Source organism: Cucurbita pepo, chromosome LG13 (assembly GCF_002806865.2).
Source record: "Cucurbita pepo subsp. pepo cultivar mu-cu-16 chromosome LG13, ASM280686v2, whole genome shotgun sequence".
In the NCBI taxonomy this organism is placed as follows: domain Eukaryota; kingdom Viridiplantae; phylum Streptophyta; class Magnoliopsida; order Cucurbitales; family Cucurbitaceae; genus Cucurbita; species Cucurbita pepo.
In genome coordinates this window covers 8,933,211-8,952,745 of record NC_036650.1, presented here as the reverse complement: position 1 = coordinate 8,952,745, position 19,535 = coordinate 8,933,211, and the positions used below count along the sequence as shown (strand labels likewise).

The following is a 19,535-nucleotide window of genomic DNA, read 5'->3' as shown; positions in this document are numbered from 1 at the left end:
ATACAGAGGGTTTCAAACCATTTTCTTCAATGTTTTCTGAAATTATACCACTTTGTTTGTTTCAAACCACTCTCAGATGTGAGATTATACCCCTCCTTTGGTTTCAAATCACTCTCATATGTCAGAAAAGGTTTAAAAAATGTGATAAGGTTTCATGAGAGAGTTTCAAACCACTCTCTTTTTCTGCATTTTTGCAGGGTTTCAAACCACCTTACACGCAGGGTTTAAAAAATGTGATAAATTATTTGATAATTGTGAGAGGGTTTCTCTACATGTTTCAAACCACTGATGTGAGAGAGGGTTTTAAAGATGTGATAAATTGTTTGATAATTCAGTGTTTCTCTTTTATGCAGGTTTCAAACCAATTTCAAATATGAGAGAGGGTTTCAAAGATGTGATAAATTGTTTCATAATTATGAGAGGGTTTAAAAAATGTGGGTGAGATCAATCATAAATTGTTTGATAATTATGTGAAATAATTTATCCGCCGTTGATCTAGAGATTATGGCATGAACCTTTTCAAAGGTAATAGATTTTCAATGGATAGGGATCCAGTAAAAACTTCGGAAGGAATGGGCCAGACCAGGTCATGATAAATTGTTTGATAATTCACCAGTAGTTGATCTAATAGATTTTTGGTAGATAGGGATCCCGTAAAAACTTCTTTCGAGAAATGGGCCAGATCAGGTCATTTCTCGAGAACAATAGCTAAGGGTCCTGATACTACCACTTGGATTTGAAACCTTCGTGTCACGATAGTTATCTCATTTCGGTCAAGTCTCCATCATCTTTCTGGCTAAGTGAAATGTATTTCTACGGTAGTTTTTCCATCGTCTCAAAACAAAAACAAAGAGTAAAAATGTCATTAGTACATTCTAAAAAACAATAATAATAATTAAAAAGAAAAATTCTACTCACTTCTAAAATTAAAAAACAACAATAATAATAATAATAATAATCTCCGGTAGTAATCGAACCCTAATATTGTTTTTGGTCGTAGATGTTGTAGGGTGATGGTTTGGGGACGACCCGTCATGTCCACGACTCGAATTTCTTCAATCATGGTTTGGGGACGCAGAATATAATTTGATCTTAGTAAACAATAATAATAATAATAAAAAGAATTACTTTGGTGATTTTTTTTTATCAACCCTAACACAAATTTTTAGCTGTTTTTCCGTTAAGCTTGTATTTACCGAGAAACCCATTTTTTTGACGGGTGTACTAGTTGTTTTTGTTACTTGTTATTCAATATGATAGTTGTTGTTTCATATAAATTTGAATGACTATCTAACGCGCTTCTTTTATTTTATGCACGTAAACTAGGTATCTATAATTTGTAGTTTTATTTTATGCACGTAAACTAGGTATCTATAATTTGTAGTTCTGAATTTTCATTCCGTAGACCTAGATAGTCATTTTTTTACACATGAGACATTTTTTTCAGGATTATAAAACCCCACCACAAGTAAAACTATATATATATGGACAATTTATCCATTTTCTTTTCCACCACTGAATAAGATATATGGACAATTTATCCGATTATTGTAAAAGAAAATAATGATTTCAAGTAAATTTGCTTAGTAATTTGACAACAAAGTCCGTGGGCTGCGCCTGCTCGTGATGGGCCTCCCGTGGGCTGGGCTGCTTAAGCTGGGAGGCCCGTGGATTGGGCTGCTTAAGCTGGGCCGCCCGTGCGTTGCGCAGCTTAAGATGGGCCTCCCGTTTGGTTGGGCTGCTTAAGCTGGGCCGCCCGTGGGTTGGGCTGCTTAAGCTGGGCCTCCCGTTTGGTTGGGCTGCTTAAGCTGGGCCGCCCGTGGGTTGGGCTGCTTAAGCTGGGCCGTTTGGGCAAGGCGGCCGAGTGTCGGGCCACTTCTTCTGTTCTCAAGACCCTTCTTCAAAACCCTTCTTCTCAAGAATGATGAATAGCTTCTTCTGAAGAACGACTCACCTGCTTAACAAGGTTGCTGGCTTTGCTGTTGGTGTCGGCGTGGTATCCTCGGTTGTAAATGCCTCTATGTACACCGTCCGCATGGGTGAACGAGCAGTCATCTTCCATCCATTTGGAGGTCGTACAGACAACACCATCGTAGCTAGTCTTAATCGATTTTGATTCTGTTTTTTAGGAGTTGTGGGAGACATTTCAATTTTCTAAGGATTAGTCTTAATCGACATAAGAACATGACGTAGCTAGTCCATAAAATCAAGAAATGCAAACAAAAACATAAAGGGTTCGGTAACATGATTAAGTTATAGGTTACGGTGACAATGAGAATTTTGTATCGACCTGATGTCTTTGTTGTGGTAGAGATGACGAGAAGATTTTAGTATTCGATTACGGTGAGTTAAATTCAATCAGTTTTTATCCTTAAATAAATTGTTTGCTTCATTGTTTCATTTCTTTGTATTTTTCGTCTCTTCTTGCAATGCATACTCTGAACTTGGGATCTTGATGTTATGTAATTTCATGGAATCATATCGTCTGGTTTTGCCCATACATCAATATTGTAATGCATTCCTAAAGGATGCCGACTTGCCAAGTATCCATATTGATATAATCCATGTAGTTCTTTTGATTGCTGTAGGCTACGCTTTTATTGTTAACATGGGTATATGTACACATGTACACGTATAGTAAAGCACTATGTTTCCATCCTAACAGATAAATATATAAAAACACACAAGTTTAGTGCACATATGACATGTGGATAACAAAAGTGCTCCAAAGAATTGTTGCCTAATATTTTTGACACCGTTAGTATGCTTATCAGATTACCACTTCTAAAATCATTTTTATCATTCTTTAGGATTCAGCCTGACTATTTTGGTGCAGTTTAGTGTACGAGTTTACTTTTTTGATAATCACACTTTAGAGGGAACATTAGCTCTTTGGAGCTTAAGTGCAAGGTGCTAGGAAAACAACATGAGCCTTAATTAGATGAGTTAGACAAAATGTGAAAAGACGAATAATATTATGTTTTAGAGCCTTCATTCATGGAAGTTCAATTCCTATTTTTGTCTTTAAACTTTCATGCCTGTTCTTTTGTCATTTAAACTTTAAACACGCTATCTTAGTCCCTAAACTTTATTATAGTCTCCAAACATTTTTCATCATTTTGGTGAACAAGCAATTTGCTAAAATAATTTTTTACTCGGAATTTAGGGTCTAAAAAGCTTGAAAGTTATGGATCAAAATGGAACTTATAGCTCAAGGACCAAAAGAAATGAAGGCCTTGTTTAAGGCGTTAACATTAGTCAGAGAGTGATTGTCTTTACTACAGTCATCCTAACAGTTCTCTCCCGTGGTTCTTTTACGTCCTAAATGGTTGAAGCTTAGGCAGAAAGGTGCTTAGGGTGCATTGAACTAGCTCACTTCCCCTTGTGGTTGCATAAGTGCACTTTCCGAAACAGGGGATGTTACTGACAAATATTTTGATAACCTGTGATCTAGAGATGTATCCTTGTTAGATTAGTGTGATTATCCATGTAGTCTCACAAGTACCATTTAAATATAGCTGTTGTTGGAATAATTTTGGAGGATTATTTGTTTATTTATTCAAGTAGAAAGAAATGAATCTTCTTCTAGATTCCTTGTCTCATGCTGTACCATGTTTATCTTGTTCATTTTCAGGTGGCTGAAAGGACTCTGTTTTTATGGAACAATAGTCACATCGAGAACCTAATCAAACAGAACCTCAAAGTCATTTTGCCGATTATATTTCCTGCGCTGGAGAGAAATTCAAGAAACCATTGGAACCAGGCCGTACAAAACTTGACACAAAACGTCCGAAAGATCTTCTTGGATGCTGACCCTGAGCTGTTTGAGGAATGTTTGCTCAAATTTCAAGAAGAAGAGACACACGAGAAGGATACGAAATCTAAGCGCGAGGCTAAGTGGAAACGCTTAGAGGAGATAGCTGCTGTGAAATCTGCAAGTAATGAAGCAGTTCTCGTCTCTCCCAAAGTAGCCTTACGAGCACCATCTGGCTAGCTAGCTAACCACAGAACTTCAAATGGGGGTGTTCAGCAGATTTGGTTTTCCAATTGGTATGTGGGCATAAAAGTTTATCTAATCACTCACCTCTCACCATGTGATGAAAGAAGCAGCCGCAGTTAAATTGGTCGTCCCATTATGAACAAATTGGATTGAGGTGCAGTGAGAGAAATTGATATTGGTGCTCATAGCTGAGATTTCTATTTTGCATACATTTTCTGTGTATATGTGATTGGGAGGGGGGGTTGGATTCGGGTTGGAAAATTTCTGTTTTATTGTTGAATGGGTGAAAAGCAAGAACGAAATTCAATTTTTTTCATAATTGTGCTCATCAGTATCTGGACGATGGTCCCTTGTAGTTTACTGCTTCTGTAATTCAAGTTATTGGTTTCTTTTCTTCTGTCCCTTTCTGGGTACCTCTGGATTTCTGTTTGTTTGAGCAAATGATATATACTCTGAGATATTCTAGCAGGAGGTATATACAAGCTCTTATCATCTGCCCTTTTATGGTCTATGTTTATTTTGTCCTAGTTAATTTCGTGTCAATTGGAGTTCAAACATGAACTCTTCATATTGATAACATCAATCAATTATTAATTCAAATATGAATTATTAAGTGAATAAGACACTAATTCTGATTCTTTCGATAATAGATTGAAAATGAATTATGGAAAAAACGATATATTGGTTGTGAACATCGAAGTCCAAAATTTAGCAGGTTAAAAGGTTCAAAGCCCCATCAGCAGCAGCCAGCCAGCTTAATTCGTATCTCTCATTCAACTGAGGGAAAAATTGACATATATTTGTTGTTTTTGGAAGGCAATTAATCTAAAAAACAGGTCTCATCCGGAGATTGATTCCATTCAAGAGTGACTCTAAACGGCAATGGGGATTTTGTAGCTGTCATTTTGGATGGAGAAAGTATGAGTTTGGGTCATCCAATGGTTTTAGCTTGATACCTAAAAGTCTTTGCAGATCATTCAGGCAGCTTTGAATGTGTTGATCAATCTTGTTTATCCTCCACCATCAATCACCAATAAGCCACCTGTGTAAGTCATGCAAGGCTCGCAAGAACTGCAGAACGCATTGTGCCAGATCGAGCTGCTTGCATGACTGGTCAAGGAGATCAAAGAGAAACGCTCTGGGGAATGGGAGTGTGATGCAAGTGAGGGGGAGTTCAGATAATCATTGAAAATTTTCATCTATAACATTTGTTGCCATTGGAGCGTTAACAAACGATTACAAAAGAAAGCTTTAAAAGTACAGTACACCCCTAATTCTTCATGAAGTACACCCCTAATTCTTCATGAAGTACACCCCTAATTCTTCATGAAGTACACCCCTAATTCTTCATGAAGTACACCCCTAATTCTTCATGAAGTACACCCCTAATTCTTCATGAAGTACACCCCTAATTCTTCATGAAGTACACCCCTAATTCTTCATGAAGTACACCCCTAATTCTTCATGAAGTACACCCCTAATTCTTCATGAAGTACACCCCTAATTCTTCATGAAGTACACCCCTAATTCTTCATGAAGTACACCCCTAATTCTTCATGAAGTACACCCCTAATTCTTCATGAAGTACACCCCTAATTCTTCATGAAGTACACCCCTAATTCTTCATGAAGTACACCCCTAATTCTTCATGAAGTACACCCCTAATTCTTCATGAAGTACACCCCTAATTCTTCATGAAGTACACCCCTAATTCTTCATGAAGTACACCCCTAATTCTTCATGAAGTACACCCCTAATTCTTCATGAAGTACACCCCTAATTCTTCATGAAGTACACCCCTAATTCTTCATGAAGTACACCCCTAATTCTTCATGAAGTACACCCCTAATTCTTCATGAAGTACACCCCTAATTCTTCATGAAGTACACCCCTAATTCTTCATGAAGTACACCCCTAATTCTTCATGAAGTACACCCCTAATTCTTCATGAAGTACACCCCTAATTCTTCATGAAGTACACCCCTAATTCTTCATGAAGTACACCCCTAATTCTTCATGAAGTACACCCCTAATTCTTCATGAAGTACACCCCTAATTCTTCATGAAGTACACCCCTAATTCTTCATGAAGTACACCCCTAATTCTTCATGAAGTACACCCCTAATTCTTCATGAAGTACACCCCTAATTCTTCATGAAGTACACCCCTAATTCTTCATGAAGTACACCCCTAATTCTTCATGAAGTACACCCCTAATTCTTCATGAAGTACACCCCTAATTCTTCATGAAGTACACCCCTAATTCTTCATGAAGTACACCCCTAATTCTTCATGAAGTACACCCCTAATTCTTCATGAAGTACACCCCTAATTCTTCATGAAGTACACCCCTAATTCTTCATGAAGTACACCCCTAATTCTTCATGAAGTACACCCCTAATTCTTCATGAAGTACACCCCTAATTCTTCATGAAGTACACCCCTAATTCTTCATGAAGTACACCCCTAATTCTTCATGAAGTACACCCCTAATTCTTCATGAAGTACACCCCTAATTCTTCATGAAGTACACCCCTAATTCTTCATGAAGTACACCCCTAATTCTTCATGAAGTACACCCCTAATTCTTCATGAAGTACACCCCTAATTCTTCATGAAGTACACCCCTAATTCTTCATGAAGTACACCCCTAATTCTTCATGAAGTACACCCCTAATTCTTCATGAAGTACACCCCTAATTCTTCATGAAGTACACCCCTAATTCTTCATGAAGTACACCCCTAATTCTTCATGAAGTACACCCCTAATTCTTCATGAAGTACACCCCTAATTCTTCATGAAGTACACCCCTAATTCTTCATGAAGTACACCCCTAATTCTTCATGAAGTACACCCCTAATTCTTCATGAAGTACACCCCTAATTCTTCATGAAGTACACCCCTAATTCTTCATGAAGTACACCCCTAATTCTTCATGAAGTACACCCCTAATTCTTCATGAAGTACACCCCTAATTCTTCATGAAGTACACCCCTAATTCTTCATGAAGTACACCCCTAATTCTTCATGAAGTACACCCCTAATTCTTCATGAAGTACACCCCTAATTCTTCATGAAGTACACCCCTAATTCTTCATGAAGTACACCCCTAATTCTTCATGAAGTACACCCCTAATTCTTCATGAAGTACACCCCTAATTCTTCATGAAGTACACCNTTCTTCTTGAAGTATACCCCTAATTCTTCTTGAAGTATACCCCTAATTCTTCTTGAAGTATACCCCTAATTCTTCTTCATGAAGTACACCCCTAACTTTTCATGAAGTACACAAGAACATTACAAAAAAACTGATAACAAAAAACCATATAGACCAAAAAAAACAAAAAAATCGTTTAAAAATACACCTCTTACCCCCTAACTTTTCATCGGTTTCATAAACCCAAGCAACCAAGCCAACAGTGTTTTGCTCGTCTGGGCCTTTTTGTCTTTCTGAGCAGAGGACTCAGCTTCTTCCGGGCTCATCTCGGCCTTTTTGGCTTTCCGAGCAGAGATCTCAGCAAGCAAGTGATTTTGCTCCCAAGCATGATAATCTATCCTGTCCAAAAATTGACTACTAAATTTGAATTCTAGGATGGATAAATTTTCTAAAATGACACCTTCCTTTGCTGTTTCTGAAAGGGTTCGAAAGATGTCATGTGAAATACAGGATAAATACAGGATGCTTCGTTTTATAATTCAAACGCAGTTGATTTGGACATTATATTATGAACCTTTTCGGCAATAGAACTCATCATCTAACAACAAAAACAAAAAAAAATGATCGAATAAAAATGATATTGGTGTACCTCTCAAAATAAAAATAATAATAATAAAATTTAGTCACCTCTGTGTAGTAATCGAATCCTCCTAGTTTTCTTGTCATCTCTAGAAGGAGAGAGACATCAGGTCGATAGAGAATTCTTACTGTCACGGTCACCGACTGTAAATTCTGTAAAAAGCATTGGAGCGTGATCGTTTGTGGACGACAAGTCATATCCACAATACGAATTTCATCAATCCAAGGGATTGAGAAGTGCATCCCGACGACAGCCTCCTTGGGCGTTACTCCAAATTTTCTAAAGATTATCCCGGCCTCGCCAGTATTGTAATTTGATCCACCCATAAGTATGGCTGCTTCAGTTATGATGTTGAGTGACCTAACTACAGATAATCAACGCCTAGCAGACATCGACAATTAGCAAGGGAGGGTTTGTAGCAGAAGAATGGTTGGCAAGGGAGGGTTTGGAGCAGAAGAAGCGAGGGTTTGAAGGGAGGGTTTGGAGCAAAGAATGGCAGTGGGAATCGTCAATTGTCAAGGGAGATCGTCGGCAAGGGAGGGTTTGAAGGGAGATCGTCGGCAAGGGAGGGTTTGAAGGGAGCGTTTGGAGCAAAGAATGGCAGTGGGAATCGTGAATTGGCACTTGGTAATTGTGGCACAAGGCTATATATAGGCACTTTCAGAAGCTTGTGGAAGGCTATTTTTATGGGTCTCTTGCTTATACAAATTCCTCAAGTTTTTCCACTGCGAGGGACTCTAATGAATGTGCTTTTTGGTCAAAGCTATTTTTCAACATATAATTTCAACGTTTAGGAATCTAACCTGCTTTACTAACAAAGAAATTTATTTATTTATGATTATTTGAGCTATTACATAAAATTTAATAATAAAAAAATCAAATATTATCGATTTTACTTACTTGGATAATTCCTGAGATCAAAATCTTCCCCTTCAATTCTACCTCCTTCCCTCCCTCTCTGTGATGTGTTATGCTGTTTTTACTTATTGTCTGTTTCTTCTTTTACAGCCCTGCATTGAATTGGCAAAAAGTTACGGCACGGGAAATGTTGACGAACTAGGCACTGTTTTTCAAACAAACAGGGAGAAATTTGAAAGTTAAGAATTATGGATTGTGTGCTATACCAGGACAACAATCTTGGACTCGTGAAGCAGGCTGCAACATTCAGAGATTGACGCTTACGTACTTGACCCTCTCACTTCAAGATATAGCCAATACTGTTAAGCTCAACCGTCCTAAAGGAGCTGAAATGCATGTGCTACAAATGGTAACTTCAGAATCGCAGGATTAATCTATAAATCACCATCCATCTCTAGTAATATCAGTTTTTGGTACAATTTTAGATCCAGGAGGGTGACATTTTTTGCAACGGTTAATCAGAAGGATGGAATGATTCATACTGTTTTCTTTAAATATATTGGCAGTGAGGCATGCTCATCTGAAACAATTTCACAAGACCAATCCAGCTCAATTGTTCCGACTATTTCAAGATTTATCTCTTCTTGCAACCAGGAGCAGATTCTTTTAGCGCCTGAAAAATGTAAAGTTGTCTATGAGTTTTTACTGTCATCCCTGCCCAAGCACTAACATCAGGTCTAACATCAGGTCTAACATCAGGTCTGACATCAGGTCGATGAGGAGTACTTAAAGGAGTACTTACTGTAACCGTAATCACCCGTTGGAGTGAGCATCCCTTCTCGGACGGCCTCTTTAGGCGTTGCACCGCCAACCCGCCTAAACACTATCCCGGTCTTCCTCCATCCCTTGCCTCTGTTCTCAGTGGGTGAAGATGTGAAGACCGCTACTGTGCCGAAAATTGTGTTTGGTTGAAAGGAGTTTGAACTTCCTCTTCTTCTGTTTTATAAAAGGTGTAGTGAGAAACACAAACTGCCTCTTCTTCTTCTGTTCTATAAATAAGTTCTATATAAATTCTAAACAACAAGCTTTTTATATAAACAACTTTTTTATATAAATTCTAAACACTCGATGTGAATTCTAAACACATTCCGTGAAATTAGGCGAGGTTCGTCTTCGCCAATCGAACACAACTGGTGTATAATTCAAGTTTGTTTGCCCACACATATATGCATTGAGTGCATGCTTAATCGACTTGCCATTGCACTAAGTCCAAGTCATTCGATTCATATCTTGCTTCTAGTCAAGGTCTCTAAAATGCATATCTTACTTCTACTCAAGGTCTCTGAAAACGTAGCCCGTAGATTATGATAGATTATGATGACATCCCAAGTTTTATATTTCAATTTAGTTGTAGTAATGATGCGTAACAAAACAACATTTATCTAAATTAAGGGCATGAAAAAACAAAGTTACAAAAGGCCCTCGGACGAAATCAACTTGATTAACCAATCATATTCATTTCTATTGGAGAGGAATATGGGAATATCCGAATCTATAGCTCTATTTGTGGACCAGTTTCCCATTTTCATCGACAAATCCGCCTTCATTTTTCAACCTAGGCTACCACTCACAGCTTCCTATATATTCCTCATTTCAGCCTCATTACCCTACACTGCCATTACTTTCTCTCCGATCTATTTAATTACCCATTCATAAACATGGCCAAGATTAAGATCGGGATTAATGGTATTCGTTTCTTTCTCTCTCTCTTTTTTTTTTTTTTTTTTTTTTTTTTTTTTTTTTTNGTATGTTTTTTCGTTTTCGATCTTGAGTTTTCTGGATCTCCATCTTATGTCTTCTGCATTTTGGTTATGATCAAGGATTTGGAAGGATCGGTCGCCTTGTTGCTAGAGTGGCCCTGCAGAGTGATGATATCGAACTTGTTGCTGTTAATGATCCCTTCATCACCACTGATTACATGGTAAGCTTACGGATTTACTCCTAGATTTGTACGTGTATGTTGTTCTGATCTAGATCCGAAGTAACTCGGTCTTCTGTAGCCAGCCATTTCCGTAACACACGAGTATATAGTTCTTATCTTCTTTAAAGATAGTTTCAGTTTTTGAATCCAAACCTCGTCCTCCGAATTTTAATACTTGTCCAAGGACTGGAGCTTGATTCTTATGTTTCTGTTCTCGTCTATTTGTGTTGGATCTTTATTTGGCTCCCTGTCATTTGCAGACCTACATGTTCAAGTATGATAGTGTACACGGCCAGTGGAAGCACCACGATATCAAGGTCAAGGACAGTAAGACTCTTCTCTTCGGGGAAAAAGCAGTCACCGTTTTTGGTATTAGGTATTTTTATGATCTTTCTTCTTCTACTTCGATTTTTTAGCGATCGGACAGTTAAGCATTTGATTTTTCTAACTATCTGACAATTAAGCATTTTTATTCATTAGGAACCCGGATGAGATCCCATGGGGAGAGGCTGGAGCTGAATATGTGGTTGAATCCACTGGAGTTTTCACTGATAAGGACAAGGCTGCTGCTCATTTGAAGGTTTGTTGAGTATAGTTAATACGCATATTCATGATTATCTATGTTATTTTAATGTTACCTCTAATGTTGGTAGATGTAGACTTACGTACTTTCAAGATTTGATATTATTATTTTCACTAGGAATAGCCCTTTAGCTGGAGTAATTAATACAATACTTAGAATTGTTTTCGGAATAAACCTTCTTTGTAAAATTTCAATGGGTTTTCCTTTTTAATTTACTATCATATTTCAATGGGTTAGCAGTGTATTTGGTTCAAAACCACTGCATGGTGTTAGACTCTTTTATTTTTGAAATGATATAACAATTTTTTTTATTATACATAATACCTTGGTATTTCTGATGTCTTTAAGACATATATTGAGTAGTGAGAATAAATCCTTGTTTAGGTTTATGCTTCTCATCAACAAAGTATATCTGGTTATTTCCACTAACTAGATTCTCGGATAAGTTTTCAGGGTGGTGCAAAGAAGGTTATCATCTCCGCACCAAGCAAGGATGCCCCGATGTTTGTTGTTGGTGTGAATGAGAAGGAGTACAAGGCAGATCTCAACATTGTTTCCAATGCTAGTTGTACTACCAACTGTCTTGCTCCATTGGCGAAGGTAGTTTAATCGTTTTAGACAATTGGCGCTTAATTCATTTTGAAGAAATTATAAATTGACTTTTTCAGAAGTTAACCTTGCTTTATGCATCAGGTTATCAATGATAGATTTGGTATTCTTGAGGGTCTCATGACGACTGTCCATTCCATCACTGGTATGTACTATCCTCCTCCAAACATCCTTACTAAATGTGCAGTAAGTTCTGCAATTGCTTACCGTTTTACTTATGCAGCAACCCAAAAGACTGTTGATGGACCATCAATGAAGGACTGGAGAGGTGGAAGAGCCGCTTCCTTCAACATCATTCCCAGCAGCACTGGTGCAGCTAAGGTAGTTTTTCAGGATTTACGCATGTCCTTGTCATATCCTCTAATCCATTCACTTGTTCTAGTAACAAATTTAGCTTGCTTATACACTGATTCCAAAATTGGATGTTTCATTTATTAAATAATTTGACTAAGATCATTGCTTTTACTCATGCGTAGGCCGTTGGTAAAGTTCTGCCTGCTCTAAATGGAAAGTTGACAGGAATGGCTTTCCGTGTTCCCACTGTTGACGTCTCTGTTGTTGACCTCACTGTTAGGCTTGAAAAGAAGGCCACTTATGAAGATATTAAGGCTGCCATCAAGTAAGAACCAGCGAATGTTGGAATTTCATAATGAACTTGATTCGTACGAATGAGAATTTCTCCTTCATGCTAAGTCGAATTTCTTGTTTGCTTATCAGGGAAGAATCAGAGGGCAAGCTGAAGGGAATTCTTGGGTACACAGAAGATGATGTTGTTTCAACCGACTTTGTTGGTGACAGCAGGTCAGTGGTGTAAACAATGCATTATTCCTTACGGTTATTACATAAGATGTGAATTTCGTATATATCATTTGCTATTGTTACTGTCACAGGTCTAGCATTTTTGATGCCAAGGCTGGCATTGCTTTGAACGACAACTTTGTGAAGCTCGTCACTTGGTATGACAACGAGTGGGGGTACAGGTAGGAAATTATCTGATTCTTGTACGCATTGCTTTTATGGAACGGCGGAATAAGACATTAAATTTGTTTTTTTTTTCTACACCTATGCAGTTCACGTGTGATCGACCTGATTCGTCACATTAGCTCTGTTCAATAAATGCGTTCTCTAAGATTATGAAGGTGGGGAGTGTTTGGATCTGTGGATTTTCTCAACTATTAGGCCCTGAGGTTCAGAGCAGGGATTTTTAATTTTAGCGTGGAGTTTGAATAACCGGAGGATTAGGGATTATGATGAAAATTTTGTTGGAACCTTGTGTTTGTGCCCTCCCAATTTCTTTTTGAGGGACGGATTTGGAATCCTGTTTTTTCCTTTCAAATGATAAGTTGAATTTCAGTTTGTAACTCATTTCAGTTTACAGACTAAAAATTGAAATTTACATAAACCATAAACCGAAAAGTTGAATTTCACTTGTCACATACGTGATGTTCGTAACTTACTTAGATGCTCAAACTAAAAAATACAACTATCAATTTATTTTAAAGTTCTAATTGAGTTATATTTCTTCAATATGATATAAGAAGTATATAAAAGGAGAAAAGGATGCATGTGTATTGGAAGAACAATTTGCTTTCATTGAATATGAAAAGAAAGTTATTCCATTGTTGGAAGTAGAAAGTAGGCACCCAAAAAATGATTCATTATTTGCAAAAACAGCACATACCCGAAGCTGCTGTGTGGAGTGGCGAAGTCATCGGCCATTCTTCCTTCACACTCTTTCTATTGGACTTGGAGCTTCACTTGCATATGATTCTGCTTTACTTTGTTATGATTCGGATATTTTCTAATCTTTTATCGTTGGATTTGACTTGATGTTTCTTGGCGTCTTTCTGTAGCTTCCATTGTTCCCCACCAGTTTGACTACAAGAAGATAGAAAGAAAGAAACATCACTAAATTTCACCATCAATTATTTGAACCCACCAGAAGACAATGGTACCAAAATGGTTATGAAGTGGGTCATTGTTACACTTACATAAGTGTTATGAACCCGATGGTGGGGTAAAATTTTCAATCCGATATGTAAAAGTGTAAAGTGTGGTATATACCATAGAGATCCATTTATGCACACATTTTTGTTTGACACGCCCATGTGAAGCTGCCCTAAAAGCAAAGAAAAAGAGAGGTGAGATGTGGTGGTGCATTATTGGTGTTAAAAGGAAGCTAAGAAGGCAGGTTGATTAACACAAAAAAAGTGAGTGGTTTTAAAGTTAAAAGCTGCTTACTCACATGCCTCTCTCTCTCTCTTTTGCTTTCGCCTTGGCTTTGGCCACCCCCCCATTCCCTTCCCCCATTCCCTTCCCCCAATCAACACCAAATCTTCCTCTTTATTTTCCTCTCTCTCTCACACATACATCTAATCACATCATTTCCTTTAAACTACTAATATTATAATTAATATTAAATAATAAATCCACAGCTATTGTAAAATTCTTTTAGCCCTGTATAAATAAAAAAAAATATCAATTAGAGAGAAAAACAAAATAGAGTTTGAAATTTATAGATCACCTTGTCCTAGTTATGATTTTAAAGACATCTTTTATGCACTCAAACAAAAGAGGTCCTACTTTTATAGTCTCATATTTGATTTTGAGACATCACTGTTTTTTTCTTTCATTAGGTAAAAATTATCTAAAAAAATAAAAACCTTATTATTTCTTAAAATGGTGACTTGAAATGGAATAGTTTAAGTATGTATTATTAAAGTATTAAAACTTTCTCTCGATCTAAAATACAAATAAATATAAATCATTAAGAATAATTTTGCAAACTGGGAAATAGAAAATTTTTAAAAATATTGTCATGAAACCAAGGAAACAACCAAATATGAATCAAATCACAAATATCCACCGTATTCTAACTAAAACTTAGATCAAATTAACAAATAATGCAAGTGTGATGTGAGGGATGAGTTTTTTTTTTTTTTTTTTTTTTTTTTTNTTTAATTTTTAAGAGTTGGCTTTGATTTGCTTTTCCATTATTATTACTCATTACTTCCTTTTCTTTTATTTTATTTTTATTTTCACAAAAAAAATATTAAAAAAAGAAAAAGAAAAAAAGCTTTTCTCATTCTCTCCCCCACTGATTCAGCTTGTTTCTTCCATCATTACATCTACCAACATCGCTACTAATGTCAATGGTACGGTTATGTCTCTTACATTTTTTAAAATAAAACTTATATTTTCTTTACAAATTATTTACAAATTCCATATGTATTATATTTTATGAGAATATTCCTATAATTATGCTTTTACTTTTTATCTTTATTTTCTTTCTATAAATTATTAGGGAGTAAATTGAGTTAATATTTTATATCCGTTAAATTTTTTTAAGATTTATGATGTGTGGCCGTTCATTTTCAATTTAAAATTCAGCGTTATTTTACGACATTGAAACGCCATAAATCTGTTATTGGAGTCCCCAGTATTTGGTTTTGCTTCCATCTCTCTCACCGTTACGACCTTTGTTCACAGCTTTTTTCTTCCAAGGAAAAAAACAAGGCCTGATTCCTTTTTCCTGAATTCAGAGCTTTTTCTGTTCCCAATAATGGCTGCTCCACACCCTTTCTCCCTCTGTCTTCTTCTTTGATTTCCCGCCAAAACTCTCGTCTTCATCCTTTTTCCAACCCTTCCACTGCCCAACAGTTTCGTCTTTCTCCTTCTCAATTCCCTTTTTTGTGCTAATTTAATCGAGGGTCTCTCTCAAAACTCCCATTTTTTTTTTGTTTATATTCAAAAGGGATTTCAATCTGTGGCTTTTTTCTGCCTCTTTCTGCTATTTATTTACTTATTAATGCCTCCGACGTATTTCCCTCTCCGGTGGGAGAGCACCGGCGACCAGTGGTGGTACGCTTCTCCGATCGATTGGGCGGCTGCCAATGGTCATTATGATTTGGTCCGGGAGCTCCTTCGGTTAGACAGCAACCACCTCATCAAACTTACATCTCTCCGCCGGATTCGTCGCCTCGAGACCGTTTGGGACGACGAAGAACAGTATCACGACGTCGCAAAATGCCGCTCTGAGGTCTCTCGAAAACTCTTACTGGAGTCCGAATCGAAGAAGGGGAAAAACTCCCTAATCCGGGCTGGCTACGGCGGGTGGTTGATTTACACCGCCGCTTCCGCAGGCGATTTGGGGTTCGTTCAAGAACTGCTCCAGAGAAACCCTTTACTTGTTTTCGGAGAAGGAGAATATGGGGTCACTGATATCCTCTACGCCGCCGCCCGGAGTAAGAACAATGAAGTATTTCGGATTCTATATGATTTTGCAGTCTCCCCGAGATTCTCGACCGGGAGAGATGGGATTTTGGAGGAGCATATCGGAGAGATTCCAGCCGTTTATAAATGGGAAATGATGAACAGAGGTGTTCATGCCGCCGCCAGAGGAGGTAACTTAAAGATTTTGAAGGACCTTCTTGCGGATTGCTCCGACGTGTTGGCTTGCAGGGATGCCCAAGGATCTACAATTTTACATGCAGCCGCTGGAAGAGGACAAGTCGAGGTAATCTATATTATAATCGCTGTCTTTTTCTTACTTTCTTAATCATTGTTCATGCTAGACCTCCATGGTAATCTGATACATATTGAGAATCTTTATCAAATTATAAGTATAAAATTGCCAGGGATATGTATGTTAAGTTAGAACTGTTAGGAGTGAATGAAAAGAAGGAAGTTGATGTTGTGTCGTAATGCCACAACCTTCAATGCTTTGATACCATTTGTTGTACCCAAATGCCACAACAAAAAAGTTATGATATCCAATTGTTGTAGAGGAAGTAGGAGCAAGATCGATCGCACTCACACACTCACAAATAGAAATTAAGCAAAAAGACACAAAGAATTTACAAAGTGTATCTCACGCTACAAAGTCTCTCTTACAAAATTCTTCCCAACATCAACGGAATTGTTTGGCTACTGTATGTGAGAACTGAAACATTGTTGACTATTGCAGGTGGTTAAATATCTTGTCCAAACATTCCCTATCATCAAATCCATAGATCATCAGGGAAACACAGCCTTGCATATTGCTGCTTGCAGGGGCCAATTGGCTGCAGTTGAGGCTCTTATTGCAGCATCTCCCTCATCCATCTCTCTAAGAAACAAAGCTGGTGAAACTTTTTTGCATAAAGCCATTTCTGGCTTCCAAACTCCTGCTTTTCGTCGACTTGACCGACAAATTGATCTTTTGAAGAATGTGATTTGTGGCAAAGTTCATAACATGGATGCCATTATCAATGCCAGAAACAACGATGGAAGGACTGCTCTTCACATGGCTGCCATTGGGAATGTTCACTCTGATCTCGTACAACTTTTGATGACTGCTCGGTCCATTGACTTGAACGTTCGAGACATGGATAGCATGACGCCGCTTGATTATCTTAAACAAAATACACATTCTGCATCAGCCGACATATTAATAAGGCAGCTGATTTCAGCTGGAGGAATGTTTGGTTGTCATGACTATAAAATGAGAAAGGCCATAGCTTCACGGTTGAAGATGCAGGAAATTGGAAGCAGTCCTGGGACCTGTTTTCGAGTCTCGGACAATGAAATATTGTTGTATACAGGCATTGAGAATGTGTCGGATATCATACCGGATCATGGCAGTGCAGGAATGAGCTCTTCCTCAGTTGAGTTTAGTCCATACGATTCAACAAATGAGAATCCCAACACTTCATCAACTATTAAGAAATCTGGTTCTGTAAACTCTGCAGCACAACGATTGAAAAGTGTCTTCCATTGGCCTCGAATCAAAGACAAGAAGAAAAGTGAGACGTCAAAGAAGCAAATGGATGAGGGCTCCATTGAAGAATCACAGAAGAAATACAGCAGTTCAGATGAAGCTCCACCCCCTTTAAGGCAAAGGTTTTCAAAGCCATTGGCTCTTCCCAACAACAAACGAACACTTTCAGTTAGGAGCAATCAATCCAGCCCGTCTGCTAAGAAGAAGCATGCTACTGGTCTAATGCGCGGAGTGGCTCAAGGCATGCCACACATAGTCATTCCCCATCGATCCCGGTCTAGCTCATTTTCGAAATCATCACTTTCTTCACCGGGGTCAGTAGATAAACTGAAGGGCATTTGTTTTGACAGTGATGGTGCAGGCCCATCTTGTTCAAACCAAGCCATTGACAACCAAACACCGAATCTCAAGAAACAAGGCTCAGTGGATAGGAAGTTGAGGAGCCAGTATTTCTGTTTTGGTGCAGGAAGCCTAATTGGGAAGACCACAGTTAGCAAGCAGCAGCAGAGCCAGAGTTACAAGCTTCCAGTGGTTTCGGTAACGTAGACGAGAACAAGACGGGAGACGAGCGACATCGCTGTCAGGACTTAACGTAGAAGAAGAGGATTAAACTGAGTAGCAAGTGCCAAACTGTCTGATGTATAAGTATAACACAGTGGTTGGATTATATGATTTCAATAGCTAAGAGAGAGAGTCAACTTCAAGTAACTTACTGAAATGGCTTGTAACTTGCTCAATCTTTTCTGAAAGCGACTGATCTCTAGTCGTTTGTGAGTTTGTTTGCCTTTGCAATAGTTGCTTCCATTATTAAACTCATAAAAATGCTTAATAATATAAAGTCGTCAATTATGTAGTGATGAAATCTTGCTCCATACATAGGAGTGGGACCCTGGCGATAGTTGACTGGCTTGTAATCACATCCGTCAAGGAATGTAAAATGGTGGCACTCCCCTTTCCACAACGTGACGCCCACGGTGGGAGCTGGCGTGCTCATCCTCCCGTCCGCCATGGCTTCACTGGTGTGGGGCCTGGCGTGACGAGGCTGGTAGTGTCGTGAGTGGTGGCACTGTACACGCTTTGGCATACACAGGCCACAACGTGGTGCTGGAGATTCAGACCACAATCCCTTCCATTCCCGATAGGCCATCCAAAAGGCCCCATGTGGAGAGGTGTCATTGGTGCCTACTTTGTCGTCGCCCTCATCGGCTACTGGATGTTCAGTTACTCTGTCAAAGACAACATTCTTCTCTAGTCTCCCTCGAGAAAGCCTGTGGCTCATTGCGGCCGCCAAACATGTTCATCCTCGTCCATGTCATTGCCACTTACCCATGGACAAATTATTATCATTAAGATCACCATAATATATTAGTATTTATATAACATGCTTTTTAATAGTAAATTAGGTATATCATTGTTCTTTAATATTAATTTAGGAGACGATTGAGGAGAAGAAATTTATTGAAAGAGATAAGAGAAAAGTATTGCATATAAAGTGTTCATTTGAAATAAAAGGAAGAAGGAAATGTAAAGTGATGCTCTTCTTTTGCGATCGGGCCCAATAAATGGAATTATTCATGAACTCAACGTGTCCCTCTTGTTACAGTAACTTACAACATTAGATTAACTTTTATGAAAATATTTCTTCTGATACCGTGATATATTATGTATATATATATATATATTATTGGGAACGTGTATTAAAAATTTGATAATTTGATTTAAATTTAAAAGAAATATAGTTAATTCGATTTGAGATTGATATTTGGGTTAATTAATTTGATGTCTAAATGGTTAATTGGCTGAGGGTTGAAAAGATGGATTTAGGGAAGGAATAAAGTGGGAAGGATTGAATAGCAATAAGCGGCACATGGGTGTGCGTGAAGGACCAATCCCATCGCTCCATTTTTTGTCCAACCCCCCCCCCCAAACNTCGCTCCATTTTTTGTCC

General features: G+C 38.1%; 4 protein-coding genes and 1 long non-coding RNA gene across 6 annotated transcripts in view; 4 read left to right on the top strand and 1 right to left on the bottom strand.

The window, feature by feature from the left end:
* Positions 1-1,918: 1,918 nt before the first annotated feature.
* LOC111808993 (serine/threonine protein phosphatase 2A 59 kDa regulatory subunit B' gamma isoform-like) lies at positions 1,919-4,402 on the top strand. Of its 2 annotated transcripts, none has more exons than XR_002817166.1 (2): positions 1,919-2,343; positions 3,635-4,402. XR_002817166.1 is itself a non-coding variant. In XM_023695283.1 (2 exons), the coding sequence occupies exons 1-2, from the start codon at positions 2,013-2,015 to the stop codon at positions 3,992-3,994; spliced, it is 420 nt and encodes a 139-aa protein (XP_023551051.1). In that variant the 5' UTR covers positions 1,929-2,012; the 3' UTR covers positions 3,995-4,402. The 2 variants fall into 2 exon arrangements, 1 of the variants encoding a protein (XP_023551051.1); XM_023695283.1 differs by having other exon boundaries at positions 1,929-2,072.
* Positions 4,403-8,823: 4,421 nt separating this feature from the next.
* Positions 8,824-9,601, top strand: LOC111808995. The gene is made up of 3 exons (XR_002817167.1): positions 8,824-9,065; positions 9,223-9,338; positions 9,416-9,601. It is a non-coding gene; the product is annotated as an uncharacterized LOC111808995 (long non-coding RNA).
* LOC111808990 (glyceraldehyde-3-phosphate dehydrogenase, cytosolic-like) overlaps positions 9,131-19,535 on the bottom strand; it is a 30,737-nt gene continuing 20,332 nt past the window's right edge. The window contains exon 10 of the mRNA XM_023695281.1: positions 9,131-9,158. The gene's annotated coding sequence lies outside the window, so the exon portion shown is untranslated. The remainder of the gene's footprint in view (positions 9,159-19,535) is intronic.
* LOC111808987 (glyceraldehyde-3-phosphate dehydrogenase 2, cytosolic) lies at positions 10,244-13,194 on the top strand. Its single transcript, XM_023695266.1, has 11 exons — positions 10,244-10,402; positions 10,537-10,637; positions 10,898-11,013; positions 11,118-11,217; positions 11,674-11,820; positions 11,914-11,974; positions 12,053-12,150; positions 12,306-12,448; positions 12,547-12,630; positions 12,720-12,809; positions 12,900-13,194. Exons 1-11 carry the CDS (start codon positions 10,375-10,377, stop codon positions 12,943-12,945), a joined length of 1,014 nt encoding a protein of 337 aa, XP_023551034.1. The 5' UTR covers positions 10,244-10,374; the 3' UTR covers positions 12,946-13,194.
* Positions 15,241-18,425, top strand: LOC111808984 (serine/threonine-protein phosphatase 6 regulatory ankyrin repeat subunit C-like). The gene is made up of 2 exons (XM_023695261.1): positions 15,241-16,345; positions 16,796-18,425. The coding sequence occupies exons 1-2, from the start codon at positions 15,638-15,640 to the stop codon at positions 18,131-18,133; spliced, it is 2,046 nt and encodes a 681-aa protein (XP_023551029.1). The 5' UTR covers positions 15,241-15,637; the 3' UTR covers positions 18,134-18,425.